This window comes from Molothrus ater, chromosome 1, assembly GCF_012460135.2.
Source record: "Molothrus ater isolate BHLD 08-10-18 breed brown headed cowbird chromosome 1, BPBGC_Mater_1.1, whole genome shotgun sequence".
Classification (NCBI taxonomy): domain Eukaryota; kingdom Metazoa; phylum Chordata; class Aves; order Passeriformes; family Icteridae; genus Molothrus; species Molothrus ater.
The window spans coordinates 10,985,053-11,000,100 of record NC_050478.2 but is presented as its reverse complement, the minus strand read 5'-3'; the positions used below and the strand labels follow the sequence as shown (position 1 = coordinate 11,000,100).

General features: G+C 38.7%; 1 protein-coding gene across 2 annotated transcripts in view; it reads left to right on the top strand.

The window, feature by feature from the left end:
* Window positions 1–14,817, top strand: part of LARP4B (La ribonucleoprotein 4B) — a 55,935-nt gene extending 41,118 nt beyond the window's left edge. The window contains exons 11-17 of one of the 2 annotated variants that reach the window (XM_036405034.2): window positions 192–298; window positions 896–1,033; window positions 2,445–2,490; window positions 5,492–5,656; window positions 9,570–9,691; window positions 10,319–10,430; window positions 10,966–14,817. In XM_036405034.2, coding sequence (XP_036260927.1) covers window positions 192–298; window positions 896–1,033; window positions 2,445–2,490; window positions 5,492–5,656; window positions 9,570–9,691; window positions 10,319–10,430; window positions 10,966–11,247 — 972 coding nt within the window. In that variant the 3' untranslated portion in view covers window positions 11,248–14,817. Of the gene's footprint in view, window positions 1–191; window positions 299–778; window positions 1,034–2,444; window positions 2,491–5,491; window positions 5,657–9,569; window positions 9,692–10,318; window positions 10,431–10,965 lie in introns of both variants that reach the window. The other variant, XM_036405025.2, reaches the window with a different exon arrangement.
* The last annotated feature ends 231 nt before the right edge of the window (window positions 14,818–15,048 follow it).

The following is a 15,048-nucleotide window of genomic DNA, read 5'->3' as shown; positions in this document are numbered from 1 at the left end:
CTCAGAAAAACAGAAGCTTGGGGTTTTTCCAGAAATTTTCTAAGTCAGCTACAAGGCACTAGACAGATGCTCTATTGCTGTTTGAGACAATCTTTTGAGTACTGTCCTGCACAGAATGACATAAAATATAGAGTTAAGAAAAGTAATACTCAGTTTGTTTATAATGATGAGCATGCGATACCTTTTTATAGGTAACACCATTTCCAAATACTGGATTTATCAATGGGTTCACATCTCCAACCTTCAAGCCTGCTGCTTCTCCACTGACAACACTCAGACAATATCCTCCCAGGAACAGGCAAGTTCATCTGTCTTTTAACAATACTGTTGTATAATCTGGCACATGGGGTTTTCATCTGCTTATTTTAGTAACACCAGCTCACTTGAGAATACTTGTGAAACTGAACCTGGTGCTAAAGGTGAGGCCAGAGGGCAGATGGTGCTTCTGATGTTAATGGATGTAGTGTTTGGAAATGTAAATGTACAGTCTGAAAGCTGAGAACTTGTCTGTTCTGTGATTTAGGGTATTCAGCTGAAATATTCTGAGATGACATGTCATCAACAGGATTATTCATATAGTAAAGCTCTAGTTGACAACAGACAGGGAAAAGGTTAATTTTGGTAATTCACATGACCTGTTACAATGAATGTTGATCATTCTTATAACTGAAATAAGTGATAAAGGAGTGAAGATCTTGCTTCTGAATTCTGTGAACAGGCTTAGGCCTCAGAAGGTGTTGCTAGTGCGCGTATGTTGAAATGACTTTTGAATTTATAGGAATCCTAGCAAGTCACATATACGCCATACAATACCCAGTGCAGAAAGGGGACCTGGGCTTCTAGACAGTCCTACAATATTCAACTTTTCTGCTGATCGTTTAATCAATGGCGTCAGGAGTCCACAGACGCGGCAGCCGGGCCAAAGCAGGACACGGGTGCAGAGTGCCACCACCAGCTACACCAAGAGGGAAGTGGGAACTGGGAGGATGGAACAGACCAGCCTTGACTCGTCCCCTGGATTAGGGAGGGGAAGGTGAGTGTGCTTCATGGTTGTCCTCGGAACAGCCAAGTGCTGCTGCTTCTAAACTGCTCTGTTTAGTGGAGATGTGGTATTGTTACTATTCTCAATGCTGCTTTAAACTCAGACTCTCTCCTCAAACCTAAAATCTTGCAAAGTACGATACACAACAAAGGCAAAGCAGACTCACATGCTTTCCTACCTGATGAAAATCATTATTGGCAACTGATGAACTGTTTAGATCTATAAGATCTAATCTTCTATCATTTCTTCATCTGGTGCAAGAAAGTTTTTGTATATTATTTGTTTGACTTTATTGAAGAAGTTCTGCCCAGTTCCATTGTTCAGCATTGCAGATTGTACACCTGAATGTGTGTTAGCAGTGCTCATTCTTCACTTTTTCAGTTGAAGGATCAGAATTTTAACCAAACTGGGCATACACAACAGCAAAGATGATGGATTGGTATGGAGGGAGGAAAAACTGCTACAGGCAACTAAGGAAACTATTGTTATGTTTTTTTAAAAGCAGCCTAACAAAAAACAGAACCAACTACCTGGGGAGCTGAAAATTGGCATATTTATAAATACAGTTCTAATAAGTGCTTCATAAAAGTTTTGTGCAGCTTTGATAATGGCTGTATTTATGACTCCAAGTAAATCACATTTTGAGTGACTTACTGAATTGGAAGATAAGTGTTTTGTAGATGATCCTATTTCAGACTTGTATCATTGCAAATTAAATGGGTATTTTGTGCAAGGGTTGTAGTACTTTTCTAAATCTAATTTACCAAATTGTGTTATAACTAATGGATGAAAGTGTGATTAAGAACTCAGGAAACAAGATTGCTCAAACTATAGACTACAAAAATGTGCAGGAATAGTCAGTACTTAAAATTATATTGTTTTGATGTTTCAGTATTGAATACATTTAGAATAATAAAAGTAAAATTAACTTAGAAAATATATTGAAACTGAATTAGAATGCACTGCAAATTTTACTGTGCTGCTCGGAGGGGCTTTACCTGCAGCAGGGCTGGGGGGCAAAGTGCTAAAAATGTTTTGAAGGAGCCTTACCTGGATTGAAAATAGTTAGCTGTATTTCAGAAGTTACATTGATATACAAAAATTCTTGACCCCCCTATTTATATACTGTAACATTTTGTCTAATCCTTATATGTAATCTCTACCGAGATGCTTTTAACACAGGAATTACTTGCAACCAGTTTATTCTTACCCTGACTTGAATAAGATGTATCCCTTTATTTTAAGGGCAGCTTGCTAGGAATTTTTCCCTAAAACATTTCTGGATAACCTGTGTAGAATGAAGATGGATGAAATAGCAATTGGAATTAATTTCTCCTGTTTTCATTAACTGCTTTCCATCCATTTATAGGCAAGGTTCTCATATCTGCATTCTTTCCCTTAGGAAAAACTCATATGGCTACCGAAAGAAAAGGGAGGACAAGTTTACAGTGAGTGTTCATGATCTTATTTGTCTCTAATAAAAGCAGGGTAACAAGGCAAGAGTGTGGATATTTCATGGAGTAGACATAAGGGGACATAAGTTACTGCAGAAGCAGTTGAACATCACAGTTGATTAAGGACAACAGCTCATTAGTCACATGAGTTTACTGCATTTGAGTATCAGAGAAGATTTTTCAATAACTCAGAAGTCAGGGAAAAGTTAAAATTACTCTTACAGTAGCAAAAAATTTCTATCTCAGTTTTTGTCAACATGCCAGTGTTCACATTCAGGAATGGCTAAACAGCTGAAGTTCAGAACACTTGATGCTTCATTATCAATCATGGTGATAGTGAAGAACATTATGTAGATATTTGTGGCATAATGTTTGTTATGAAGTGGTCAGTTCACTTTCTTAAATGCCTCTTCAGGTGCCAGCAGGTAAGGGTATGCTAACACTATTAAAATACTGTGGTTTTGGGAAACTGAAATTCAAGGTTATTACCAAAGTAGACTTGATACTTGAAAAGGCTGCACTAAGTGTAGAAGAGAAAAAAACCATGGTTTTGTAGGATTTACGGTGTGGTGTGATAAAAGCAGTCATTTCTGTGCTATTTATTTTTGCCACACGTGGCATATTCATGAAGTTGAACCAGGTTATTTCCTTATTCATGTTACAGTTGTAAAGTAACACTGCTTGCATGAGCCATAACACTTTCCTAAAGGTCTGGAATCACTGCATATGTGTGTTTGTGGCTCCTGCTGTTGGTTGGCCTGAGGGAACTAGGATAGAGAAGCAGGAAAGTTTAGCAAGTGATTCCTTCCTTTTGATTGCTTTTAGTTCTCATCAAACTTCCCAGAGACCAGATTGCCTGTAGGAATCCCAGTACTTCTTCCTTTTGCCCTTTCAAAGCTGCTTGAATTTTTAGAGTGAAGTTTTCCTATTAACTTTTTTCTATATTTTAACGAACAAGGAAGTGGTACAGGTTAGGTGTGAGTGGCTGAAGTGAAAGGATTACCTTGGATGCTTCCCTGAGCAGAGCGGCACTTCTGACAGAGCTGACTGCAAAGATTATTTGAACTTTGCATGTAAAAACTGGTGGATGTGAGTTCTTGGGAGACCCACAGTTCCCTTCTCTCAGCACCAGGCTGTAATTGCAGCCTGTGTAGCCAGATTCCTTCCAGTCTCTTCTGGGCCAAGAATCTTTATTCTGTAGTGTCCAGTGCTGCACCTTGAGCAGAGGTGAGAGCTACTGCACACCCAGGACTGTAAGGAAGTGTACTTGGAACCAAAAAATGAAAATTTTCCCTTTAGACTGTGGAAATAATTGAATCCAGTATCCTATTTCTTGTGTAATGCTGTAGCAGTTAGATAGTGTACACAGAACCAGTAAAACCAGTATATTTGAATGGAGTAATGACTTCTTTAGAAGATTTTTCTTTTTAAAGGAAAAAGTATAGAGTTGTATGCACATTTTCATGAAAAAGAGCATGAAACTTTTTGATCAGATTTTTTATGAGTCTGTAAACATAAGCCAAGTCCTGAATCTACAAGAAGTTAACTTGAGAAATTTTATGCATTTAGCTTAAAACACATTGAAGTCCTCCCTTATCCTGCTAATTTTAGATGTTAATGCCACTCTTAATTTTTTGAGGGTTTTAGGATTCAACTTTGTAACTTAAAATGTAACAAAAACATTTGCTATTGCAGAACTTCAGTCCCTTTTAACAAGAGTAAGTGTGTGATTTGAAGAATGACTTCTAAAAATTCGAGTTGTTCCTCTTGCAGTTTGAGCTGGATTAGTGTAGTCTCTCTCCCTGACCTTTGACAGGTCATTTGACTTCAGTTTTGGAGATTTGCAGTCTCCATTGCTGTAGCATTCTTCCAGGGGGTAATGCTGGGTCAGGAGCAGTGCTTGGAGTTGTAGTTGTTCTTGCTTCTGTATTTTTTCTTTCCCTGCTTCCCTCTTGACACACAATTCTTTGGACATTACATGTAGTTTGTGAAAAGACCTCAAAAGTAGTCTCATATCTGTTGTTTTTTTTGTTCAGAAGCATTGTTCTCACATTTGCACCATCTGGACTATATACTCGTATTTTGCTTTTCAAAATAGGAACAGTTTCAGAGATTGGTTTGCATTTGGTATTTTGCAGCAAAGATCATCTTAGCACAGGCCTCAGCACAGTCAAGAAACAGTTCTTTGAAGAAAAACTTCTTTGTTTACATGATGTAGGTGAAGTTAATTGGTAACTTCAGTTACAGCATATTACAAAGGAGTTTTATTTTTCCTGTGTAAATATAAAACAACTTGGAAATCCTTACCAGCATTTCTCACAAGTGATCTTAAACCATGGTACTTTTAACTCTTGAAATGCTCTCTATAGTGCAAAATAGTTGCATTTAACACACAGGTGGTTGTTTTGCTTGAGACATTGTTTTTCTTCTTAGAATTAGTTAGAAAGTGTCTGTTTCAAAAATAGTTTTGACTCTTACCTTTCTATTTTTACACAGTGACAATACAGATTAATACTAATTAGATATAAATTGTTACTGTCTGTACTACGTACAAGGCATGCTGTCTTACCCTTTCTTCATGTATCTTAAAATAAGATTCTTGTTGACTCCTTTCTTTTTATTTAGGATGTTACTAACTGTACATAAATGGGCATTATATTTTCACCATATCATGATACATAAACCAGTCTGTTTTCCTTTCTGTGTCACTGTGTCTGTCCTCAATGAAGAGTCAGTGAGAAAACTTCTTATTGTGTCAGTGTCCCTAAAGCTGATGCATATACCATGATATTTAAATAATAATTAAATATTTCAAGGGCAACAGTGGAAAATGAAAGCATCTATTCCTTGGTACTCTATGGGTTTTTTGGGGGATGAGATGGGGGAGCCTTCTCCAGGGGTTTGCTGATACAAATCAAGTGCAAAATACAGTTTAGAGCTGCATATCTTTTCTGTCATCTAGTGTAGTAACCCCAACATGGTATTTCTATTCCAGAGAGGCCAAACACAGTCTCCACCACCCCCAAAACCTCCATCTCCCAGCTTTGAATTGGGTTTATCTAGCTTTCCTCCATTACCTGGGGCTGCTGGCAATTTAAAGACTGAAGACCTGTTTGAAAACAGACTGTCCAGTGTGGTAATAGGAACGTCAAAAGAAAGAGTGAGTAGTGGATGTTCATTTTTGTTGGGAAAACAAAGAATTGCATACCTCTTGTTTTCTGATTTGGTGGTCTATACATGGAAAAACTTGTGGGTTTACATGGGTTGTAAGAAATGTTCTTTAAAAAGAGCTGTCAAATTATGTGCTGCTGCCTTCTTCACTTATATCTTAGAATTTGTTGGGTATTCTCTCTGAAATGGTGTGGAATATGGGCACCAGTTTAATAAGTAGATGTTAATAGCAGAGATTAGAAAATATGATCTTTGCTGTACATAACTGCCTCAGGCTTTTTGATAGACTCAGGTGAAGAGTATGTGATACATTTTCCCTCCTACTTGAAAGTAAGACTTCTGAATTTTATATAAAACACTTTAAAGTGACAAACTTCTAAGCACCAAAATAAAGAAGCTGCCTACATAATCTCAGTACACTAGGCATCATAGCTGGAACAAGAACTGCTACCAAAACCAGCTGGATCCCAGTGTTGTCTTGTCAAATTGCTCAGAAAGATAAAAAAACACCAGAATAACTTGGCAACCACTGCTGTATAGATGTAGTAGAGATGCAGTTGAAAATTAATGTTCAGTAGTTTTTCATAGATTTCATTCTTAGAACTGTCTCTGCTATGCCATCTGTGAGTGACAGTATGTTCTTCTCCAGGAAAACTCAAATAACCCTCTGCAGTGTGGAATTCTCTGGGCTGTGAAAGTCTGTATTGGCTTTTTTTGATAGCTCAAATGTAACTTGTGTTTTTCTAGCTGTACCACAACTGAAGAAGTTAAGCCCTGGATTAGCAGTGCAAAGTGACGTGGTCAAGTGGTGAACCAGCACAATCTCTGGTGTCTTCTCCTGCAATAAGCTGGGTTTAGAATGTTTTCTTTGGTGCCCATGTGTCAGGGGTTGGTAAGGAAAGGGAGAGGCAGCAGGGCAGTCTGCATCCAAGGCAGTGACTGTACAGAGAGCCCATCTACTCTGTCTCCTGCAGGTGGTAGGAGGGGCTGCTGTGTTCCAGGATTGCCTTTAGGGGAAATGAGCAGCTCAGAGCCATGGTAAAAACAGTGTTTAACTTACTGTCAGCCAGTACTACACATGGTAGGCTGTTCTTGGCTTAGATCTAAAAATTATGAAGTATTTTACCTCTGTTACTTATGAAGTGGTTTTTGACTATGGTATTTCAGGTTTTAAATACAATTCCAGCACTTGCTTTTAATGCTGCAGCTGAAAGCCCTTTGTTCCCCCATTACAGATCTAATACTTGCTTTGTACTTATGGTAAAGAACTTAGACTTCTCTCCTGTAGAAGCAGTCTTCATATCAGTCAGGCACTTAGGCTTTATGATACTTGCAGTGCACTGTCACATTAAAAAGCATCCTTCAATTTCCCAGTTTCATTTTCCAGCATACAGGAGTTACTTTGTACCATTGTGTGGAAAAAAGGGATTATGCTGCCTTTCCTTGTTGGCATTTAAGTAAAGAGTAAGATAACAGCAGCTGGCTCCAAAGAGCAATTGTGTTCTGCTACAAAGCTGTTTGAGCTAACATCAGTCTTGCCAATGTATACAGGCTGCTTTTCACCTTGATCTCAATGTTTTTTCATGTCACTTGATGTGGTGTTACAAAGCACTGAAGTAGAGTTACACAGTGCTTCCCTTGTTTCATATAGATGGGCAAGTCCAGTGTATGGGAGCTGAAGGGACTAAAGGTCTATCATTTCCAGCAGTTGTTATGCAAGCATCACACCTTTATGCTCTTTGCTTAGTGATGCTCTTCTAGAAGTAGCTCTGGGGAATGGCAGGTAATAATCATCCCACATTTTGTAACTAGGAAGTGCAGCACTGTCAGATCAAGGCTGAGTGTTTTGGCAAGGAAAAGCTCTTGCATGTCTGCTTGACTTGAAGCTGTTCACACTTAACCATGTACCTACAAGTTCTGATGCACTTGGGTCAGAATGCTCAGCAGCTTGCAATTTCAAGCCTTTGCACACACTATTACAGTGAATAAAACTATAAAAGCTGTTCTGTTATTTCTAAACATCCACCTTTTGCAGTCTTTTACTTGGAATCAAACTAGGCTTAGATCTACTGCAGTAATCTATGCTGCCTGATTTTAAAACAGTGCCATCAAATACCATTTTCTTTTGTAACAGCAATCCATAGGAGTCTTAAGGTTATGCCCTTTTGAATGGTGACTTGGCTGAGGCAAAAGGAGTGTTATCTTATTCCTTCTGAGCTTGTGTTCTCCCCTTGCTTCCCTTTCTGCATACCAGAATCTCTTTGGGGTTCGAAGTTTTTAGGACAGACAGGTCAGAAGCAATACAAAGAACATAGCACTCTTTAAAACAAACAAAATGGTTATAAAAGTGAGATATATGTTCTTCAGGATACAAAGTTGTCTTTTCTTATTTTGTGACCATTTAAATTAATGTATGCATCTTGAACCTATTTGGCATTTATCTTGAAGTACAGCATCACTTGGCACTAGCAGAATCTTTTGAGGGCTATGGAAAAAGCCTTTGCTTGGTAGCAAATCATTATATTGGGATGGTACAGAATTAGAGCTTTGAAGAAGACAGTTCTTAGTGCACAGCACTAGGAGACTTTTGTCTTCATAGGCTGCCTGTGGTTGTGTGTACAGGTGCAAAGCCTGCTTTGTCACCAGCAGGTGCAGAATTTTCAGGTGGAAAGAAGTCCAGTCAGTAGTGGTATTCCCCAGGGTTTGGTATTGGGACCAGTCTGGTTTAATAACTTCATCAGTCATCTGGACAGGGGGATTGAGGGCACCCTCAGTAAGTTCACAGACAGCACTAAGTTGGGCAGGAGTGCTGATGTGCTGGAGGGCAGGAAGGGAAAGGTCTACAGAGGGGTCTGGACAGGCTGGATTGATGGGCTGAGGCAATTGTGTGAGCTTCAACAAGGCCAAGTGCTGGGTCCTGCATTTGGGTCACAACAACCCCAGGCAGTGCTACAGGCTGGGGACAGAGTGGCTGCAAAGTGGCCCTGGGGAAAGGACCTGGGGGTGCTGGTTGACAGCGGCTGAACATGAGCCAGGTGTGCCCAGGTGGCCAAGAAAGCCAAAGGCATCCTGGCCTGTATCAGAAATGGTGCAGCCAGCAGGACCAGGGCACTGATTGTCCCCCTGTCCTGGGCACTGGTGAGGCTGCACCTGGAAGCCTGTGTTCAGCTTTGGGCCCCCCAATACAAGAAGGACATTGAGGTGCTGGAGGGTGTCCAGAGATGGGCAGCAAAGCTGGAAAAGGGTCTGGAGCACAAGTTATGAGGAACAGCTGAGGGAACTGGGGTTGTGTAACCTGGAGGAAAGGAAGCTTAGGGGAGACCTTATCACTCCTTACAACTGCCTGCACAGATGCTGTAGCCAGGTGGGGGTTGGTCTCTTTTCCCAGGCAACCAGTGACAGGACAAGAGGAAATGGCCTCAAGGTGTGCCAGGGGAGGTTTAGGTTGAAAGTCAGGAAATTTTTTTTTTTACTGTAAGGCAAGTTAAGTGTTGGAACACATTGCCCAGAGAAGTGTTGGAGTCACCACCCTAGGAAGTGTTCAAGAAATGACCAGATGTGGCACTTAATGCTGTGGTCTAATTGACAAGGTGATGATTGATTAAAGGTGGTCTTAATGATTTGAAGTGATTTTGTCATTCAGATATGTCCCAAATGGACTTAAGTTTCTAACTTCTTTGGAAATAACCCCAGTGTGTTATCTATCTGTGTTTCTAAATAAATGTAAAGGAAAAAATAACGTGTTCATTACAATATCTATATTGGCTCCTTCTGTACCTTCCTATAGTCAATTTACTGGTATAAATCAAACTATGAAGTGTTTCCTGGTTGTGCTAATTTTCAGGCAGACCATATTAATTGGATATTTTGATTGTCTTTCTGTTCCTTTTTTCCTCCTTCAGAACATTAATGTGGATGCAAGTACAAACACTATTCCATCAGGAATTCCTCGAGAGCCGTTACCAGTTTCTTCTACATTGCCCAGGACCTTTGAAAGGTCTCCTTCGCCTCCCCAGCCTACTGAGTAAGCACTTAATTACATGGGTATAATTAGTCTGCTCTGCATCACATTTGCATTTTCTTTCATCAGGCAGAACAATGTAAATAGCTATTAAAATTTTAATCAATGAAAGAAGTAATATTTTGTTGTACTTGTAGTAAAGGCAATAAAGCTTAATTTCTGAACAATATCATAATAGTGATTCAATCATAATAGTCATTTAGCAGAAGAAAATTGAGAGTTGTGGTTTAGTTTCTGTGAGTAAAAGTTTAATGAATACCTTACTGTCTCGTATTTAGATACCTTGGAAACACAGAGAGTAAACCCATGGCCCTGTGGGCAGTACTGATGTCCATACCATAAAAAAAGTTTTTTTGGTAACACTTTGTTTGGAACCTGCAAATCAAATAGCTGAGTAACTAAATGCTATTAGAACATGACAAATTAGAGGTAGTGTCACATTGCACAGGAATATATTTTTTCTATTCTTGATAGCATATTTTTAATGAAATGCTAGTCATCATGTGCTAGGCAAATTATAGCTGTAACTACTTGCAATCATATTCAAACTTTTTAGAGCTATTATTAAACTATTCATCTATCCTGAAGTTTCACTTTTCATGAGCCTTGCTTCCTGCTGGATGATTACAGGGACTCCAAAGTTGTGGATAAACAGCAGAGAGAGACACAGAGTACAGAAAGACTTTCTTCTTCCACTCTGAGTACTGCATGTAAATCGGTACAAGTCAATGGGGCTGCCATAGTAAGTGACCTTATCATTCACTTTTTCTTAATGATCCAGTTTGCATTTAACAGAATACTTACTGCTACCCATGTTGCCTAATCATGTGAGGCCAGCATCCTAGAATTTGTCCAGCAGCTTTTTGCTTGTTTGACTTCATGATTACTTGCATGACAGAATTATGCAATTAACAGTGTAAGAGACATCTCCTTATCTGAATCTTTTTCTTGGTAGTATCCTAGAGGTAGAAGTATTAAAACATATGTTGATATTGAAACCAAAGTATTCATTGTGTTTCAGCTGGTTTAGAGTTTGAAGGGGAAGTATTTTGCCCTGTGCCAGTACCCCATTTTTCTGGGATGCTGTTTTACATTTTACCTTTTTTTCAGCTTTATTGTCTATGCAGTTTTTGTAAACTTCATACTCAAACCCTCATCTGCATATTTAAGTGCAGCATTCTTTTGGGACAGGACTTCCCCCTTTTTTGTTCATACAAGTTTTTTTTCCCCTCAGGATGCTTTGTTTAACTCTGTTCTGTTTGTTCCTGATTTCCCAGGAACTGCGAAAACCTAGTTATGCGGAAATTTGCCAGAGAACAACTAAGGATCCTCCTACATTGCAACCCCAGAAAGAACAGAAGCCAAACACTGTAGCATGTGGGAAAGAAGAAAAAAAGCCCACAGAAACAATAGAGAAAAACAGAGAACCTCCTCCTGCAAAGTCACATCCTGGACAACCCAAAGACCAGAGAAGACAGTCAGGACGCAGATCGTCCCCTCCAGCCGTTGGCAAACGCTTAAATAAAGAACAGAGTACCCCTCCAAAATCTCCTCAGTGAAAATAACACCTGGGAGGGATTTGAGAAGAGGTCTGTTTCCCACAAATTAAACCCATGTTCCCACTAAGATACCTGAGAATGAGTTGCTGGTTAGGAGCTTGCAGTGATACAAGGCATGTAACAATGCCTGCAAGTTATTTTTTTGTGAAATACTTCTTCCCCCTCTTGAACAAGCATTCTATTTTTCTGGGTATTTCTGGATAGTTGTTCTAAACCTTACATTTAGATTGGTGCTTAATTGGAGGTGAAGCTTAGTGTGATTTTTTTTTTTCTTTTTCCAAGGTGTAAAATATTTGTCTTTAAAAAAAATCAACTTTTTATTAAGCCTCTCTGTGGCGGTGTGAGTGCAAGCTCTGTATAGTGAGTTTTTTCTAAACTGTTAAGCAGAAACATGCTGCTGCAATATTTTTAATAAACTGGTCTGCAAGTACATATCTAAATTAGTGTCCAAAAGACTGATAACGGCAGCTAGTGTGTAGAGTGCAAGAAAGTAGATATATTTTACAAATTAGTATGTGACCTTGAAGATTTTTTTTTATTGGGCTGCTGTACTAAGTGTCAGCAAACAAACTTGCACTTTTAGGTTAAATGAGTAGCTGTTTCTAGCATTTTTAAAAACTTAATCTTTTTTTGATGTTTTGCACACACAAAATGAATTCTACAGGGCACCATATAGCAGTCTTTCTGAAATATTTCCTTTTTTGACTTACTGCAAGCAAGTAACCATCTTCTCACTCCAGAATAAAACTGATGTTATAATTTGCAAATACAAAGCACATTGTGAATAGAAAGAATCAAGTCTGTGAGCTTCTATGGTGGTGAAGCCTGTTAGTGGATGTTATCAGGAGAAAGCAGAGTAGCCTTCTTGTGATAACCGTAGCTTCCCTGTGCTTGTAAGGGAGTTAACTGAGTCAGCGCTGTATATTCTGGTTACCCCTGTGCTCTGTGTAGACTTTTTTTTAAAACTCTGCCCCAAGTGCTCTTTGAAAGAGTTCATATCTTAGTCAGCCTTGTGTTGACATCTTCCTGTAACTACGAGCATTGGCATACGGATTTAAATTTTTCAAGCCGTGAGATAATGGTGTTTGTTTTGTGTGGTGGAGGAAGAGATCCCTGATATTTACCTCTGGGATGAGGTTTCTCACACTTATTTACTTTAGAAGTGATGCGCTTTCTGAAGGACAAGGATGCACTAAATTAGCAAGTTTCTAATAAAGTTGAATATAAATTATTTTTGTTTTAAAATGCCTAAAGCTTTTCTTTAAGTGTTTAAACTGCAGGAAGTTCAGACAAAACTCATTCCTGCTGACTATGACAGTACAGTTTATTCCACAAAAATGTTTATTTAAACAACTGATTTTTTTAAAGAATTATTTCCATCCAATATTTAAAGACTTGAATTTTATTTAAACTTGAAAATGACTTTGCCTTAACTTTTGTACAAGACAGTTTAGAGTTAATGAGGTCTGACCCCGTGGAGGGTTAGCATGAATGGCATACAGAATTACTCAGTTACAGTATGTATCTATTGTCACTGGTCTTACTGGGTAAACATACTGTAGTACAGGAACTAGCAGCAGTTTTTGTAATATACCTTAAAGATCTTAAACAGTTGATCTTTTTCAGATTGTTGAAAAACCTGTAAATGCAAATAGTCAATACTGTATTAAATATGTGCACTTGGAAGTGTGTGCTTTGCTTGTACAGTTGTAAATAATCAGAACATATAAAAAGGTACCCTAAAGAAAAAAAATCTGATAAAAATTATTGATATTATAAATGTTGCTGTTGAGCTGGATGTAGATAAACTAAATGTTGTGGTTTGAATATTACTTTAATTTGTTGTTTTTTCTTTTTCTTATTTTATTCTGGTGTGTTGAACTGACTCTGCCTCTTCACTGCAAAAGGGAAATGGAACGAAAGTCTTATTTGAAAGCCCTCAAATATTTTCGTAAAGTCCCTTTAAAACCAAACAATTTAACCAATTCAAAAGTGTTATGCAATGTAAATAATGAATTTCAGCAGTCAAACTGTAATTTTTAAGTCATTAATAAAAAATCAAGTCTAATTGGGGAAAAACTTGACTGCTGCAAAAATATACACTGAAGCTTACTTGTCTGCTTTCAAGAGTATCAATGCATGGTTCATAGAACTGTAAAGTAACTATAGAAGTTGACTCCTGATAAATTTCCTATTACAAGCATCAATTGGTAACTAGTTGGCATTGTAAATCCAGCCTGTTGTATGCTGCAGAATTGGTCAAAATAGGGCACATGGAGTCTGTTGATTTTTCCTGTTTCAAAAGCGCACTTTGTGAATGCTGAGGGAGGAGATAGGACCCCGACACCATCACCAAAACTGCTCAACTCCTTCTGTCATTGGATTTTTACCCCCTTCTCCTTTCCCCAGTGGCAGTGAAAGCGGTAGCTAGATTTGTGTATGGTTTAGGCCAGCTGTATGACTCATTCTGTTTGTCTGCTGCAAGTGAAAGGCTTTACCAGCTGCAGACAGTGGCGAGTGGTCCCTTCCAGCGGCTGTGAGCGGCTCGTGCTGGTGCTCAGCCCGTGCCCCAGGTGATCTGTTGAGACCAGTGGGATGTGTTGTGCTCTTCTAATGTATTCTGCTGCCATTTGTGATAGGTCAATACACTGTAATTACTGCTTACCCAGCAACAGTCTGTTGCATCTAAAGTTTAAACCTTCCTCTGATGTGGTTTTATAGCTTTTTTTTAAAAAAAAGTGACACGCCAAATCGCTGTGTAATATACAATACAACTTCTCCTTACTGTATTTTGCTTTGGGATTTATTTCCCCCCCACCCCCACTCAGTGACAAAATGGAGTTTTCGGAGTAGAGTTGTGAAGTTGCATGCAGACTGTTGCTATGATACAGAGAGGGATTAAAACATAGCTTTTAAAATTAAAAATCTCCCAAAAGCAGTAGCTGAGCTCAAGGTTCAGGGATCCAGTAATTAAAATTGGCATTTTACCCTGTTAGAACTGCGTGGTGATGCTTCTTATTTTGAAAACAAGTCAAAATGGGATCTGAGGTTCTTCCAGGAATTTAACAAAAAAGGTTGCTTTCAAAACTGAATGTCATTTCAAATCAGTCCTGCCCCGTGACACTGTCACTTAGAAACGTGTGAGCAGTGGCAAATTTTTTATGTTGCTGCCTTGTCCTTCAAAGCCTTGAGCCCTTGGCTTGGAGAGGCCCTTGGAGCATGGGGCAGTGTATCAGGAGCAACAGCTGACTGTAATGGTGCACACCTATCTCTGTATCTCCTTCAGCTACAGGTAGGGGTTTTGTGCTTCGGAACCTATTACACTAATAGCAGCAGACAATCCAAGATTTCTGAGGACACCTAACAGCTGCCAATTCACGAAATAGAAGTGTAATATGGGAGCCTTTTTGAGGGTTTTTGTTTTTGTTCTTCTTCCATTAAGACTGGAATCAAGCTTACATGTAAACTATCAGTAATTTAAGTTTCCTTTTGTGTCATAAAAATGTAAAACTGTCTAATTTGAAAAAAAATATGTAGGTTATGAAAAATAAAGATTTAGGCACTGTTGAATTCCTGATTTTTTTAATTAAACATTTCTTCAGCAGTATTTTTCATTACCTTTTGTCTTTTGCTCCCATTTTTGGAAATTGTATATTTCTAATTTTGGGAAAAAAAACCATTTGCTTTCCTGTTCAACACAGCTCCTGTAACCATCTCCTAAGGCTCTGTATCAGCAGCAAGAACCTCTGTGATATATCTGAAGGCTGCAGTGTCTTTCTCTATTAGGTAACTATGACTGGT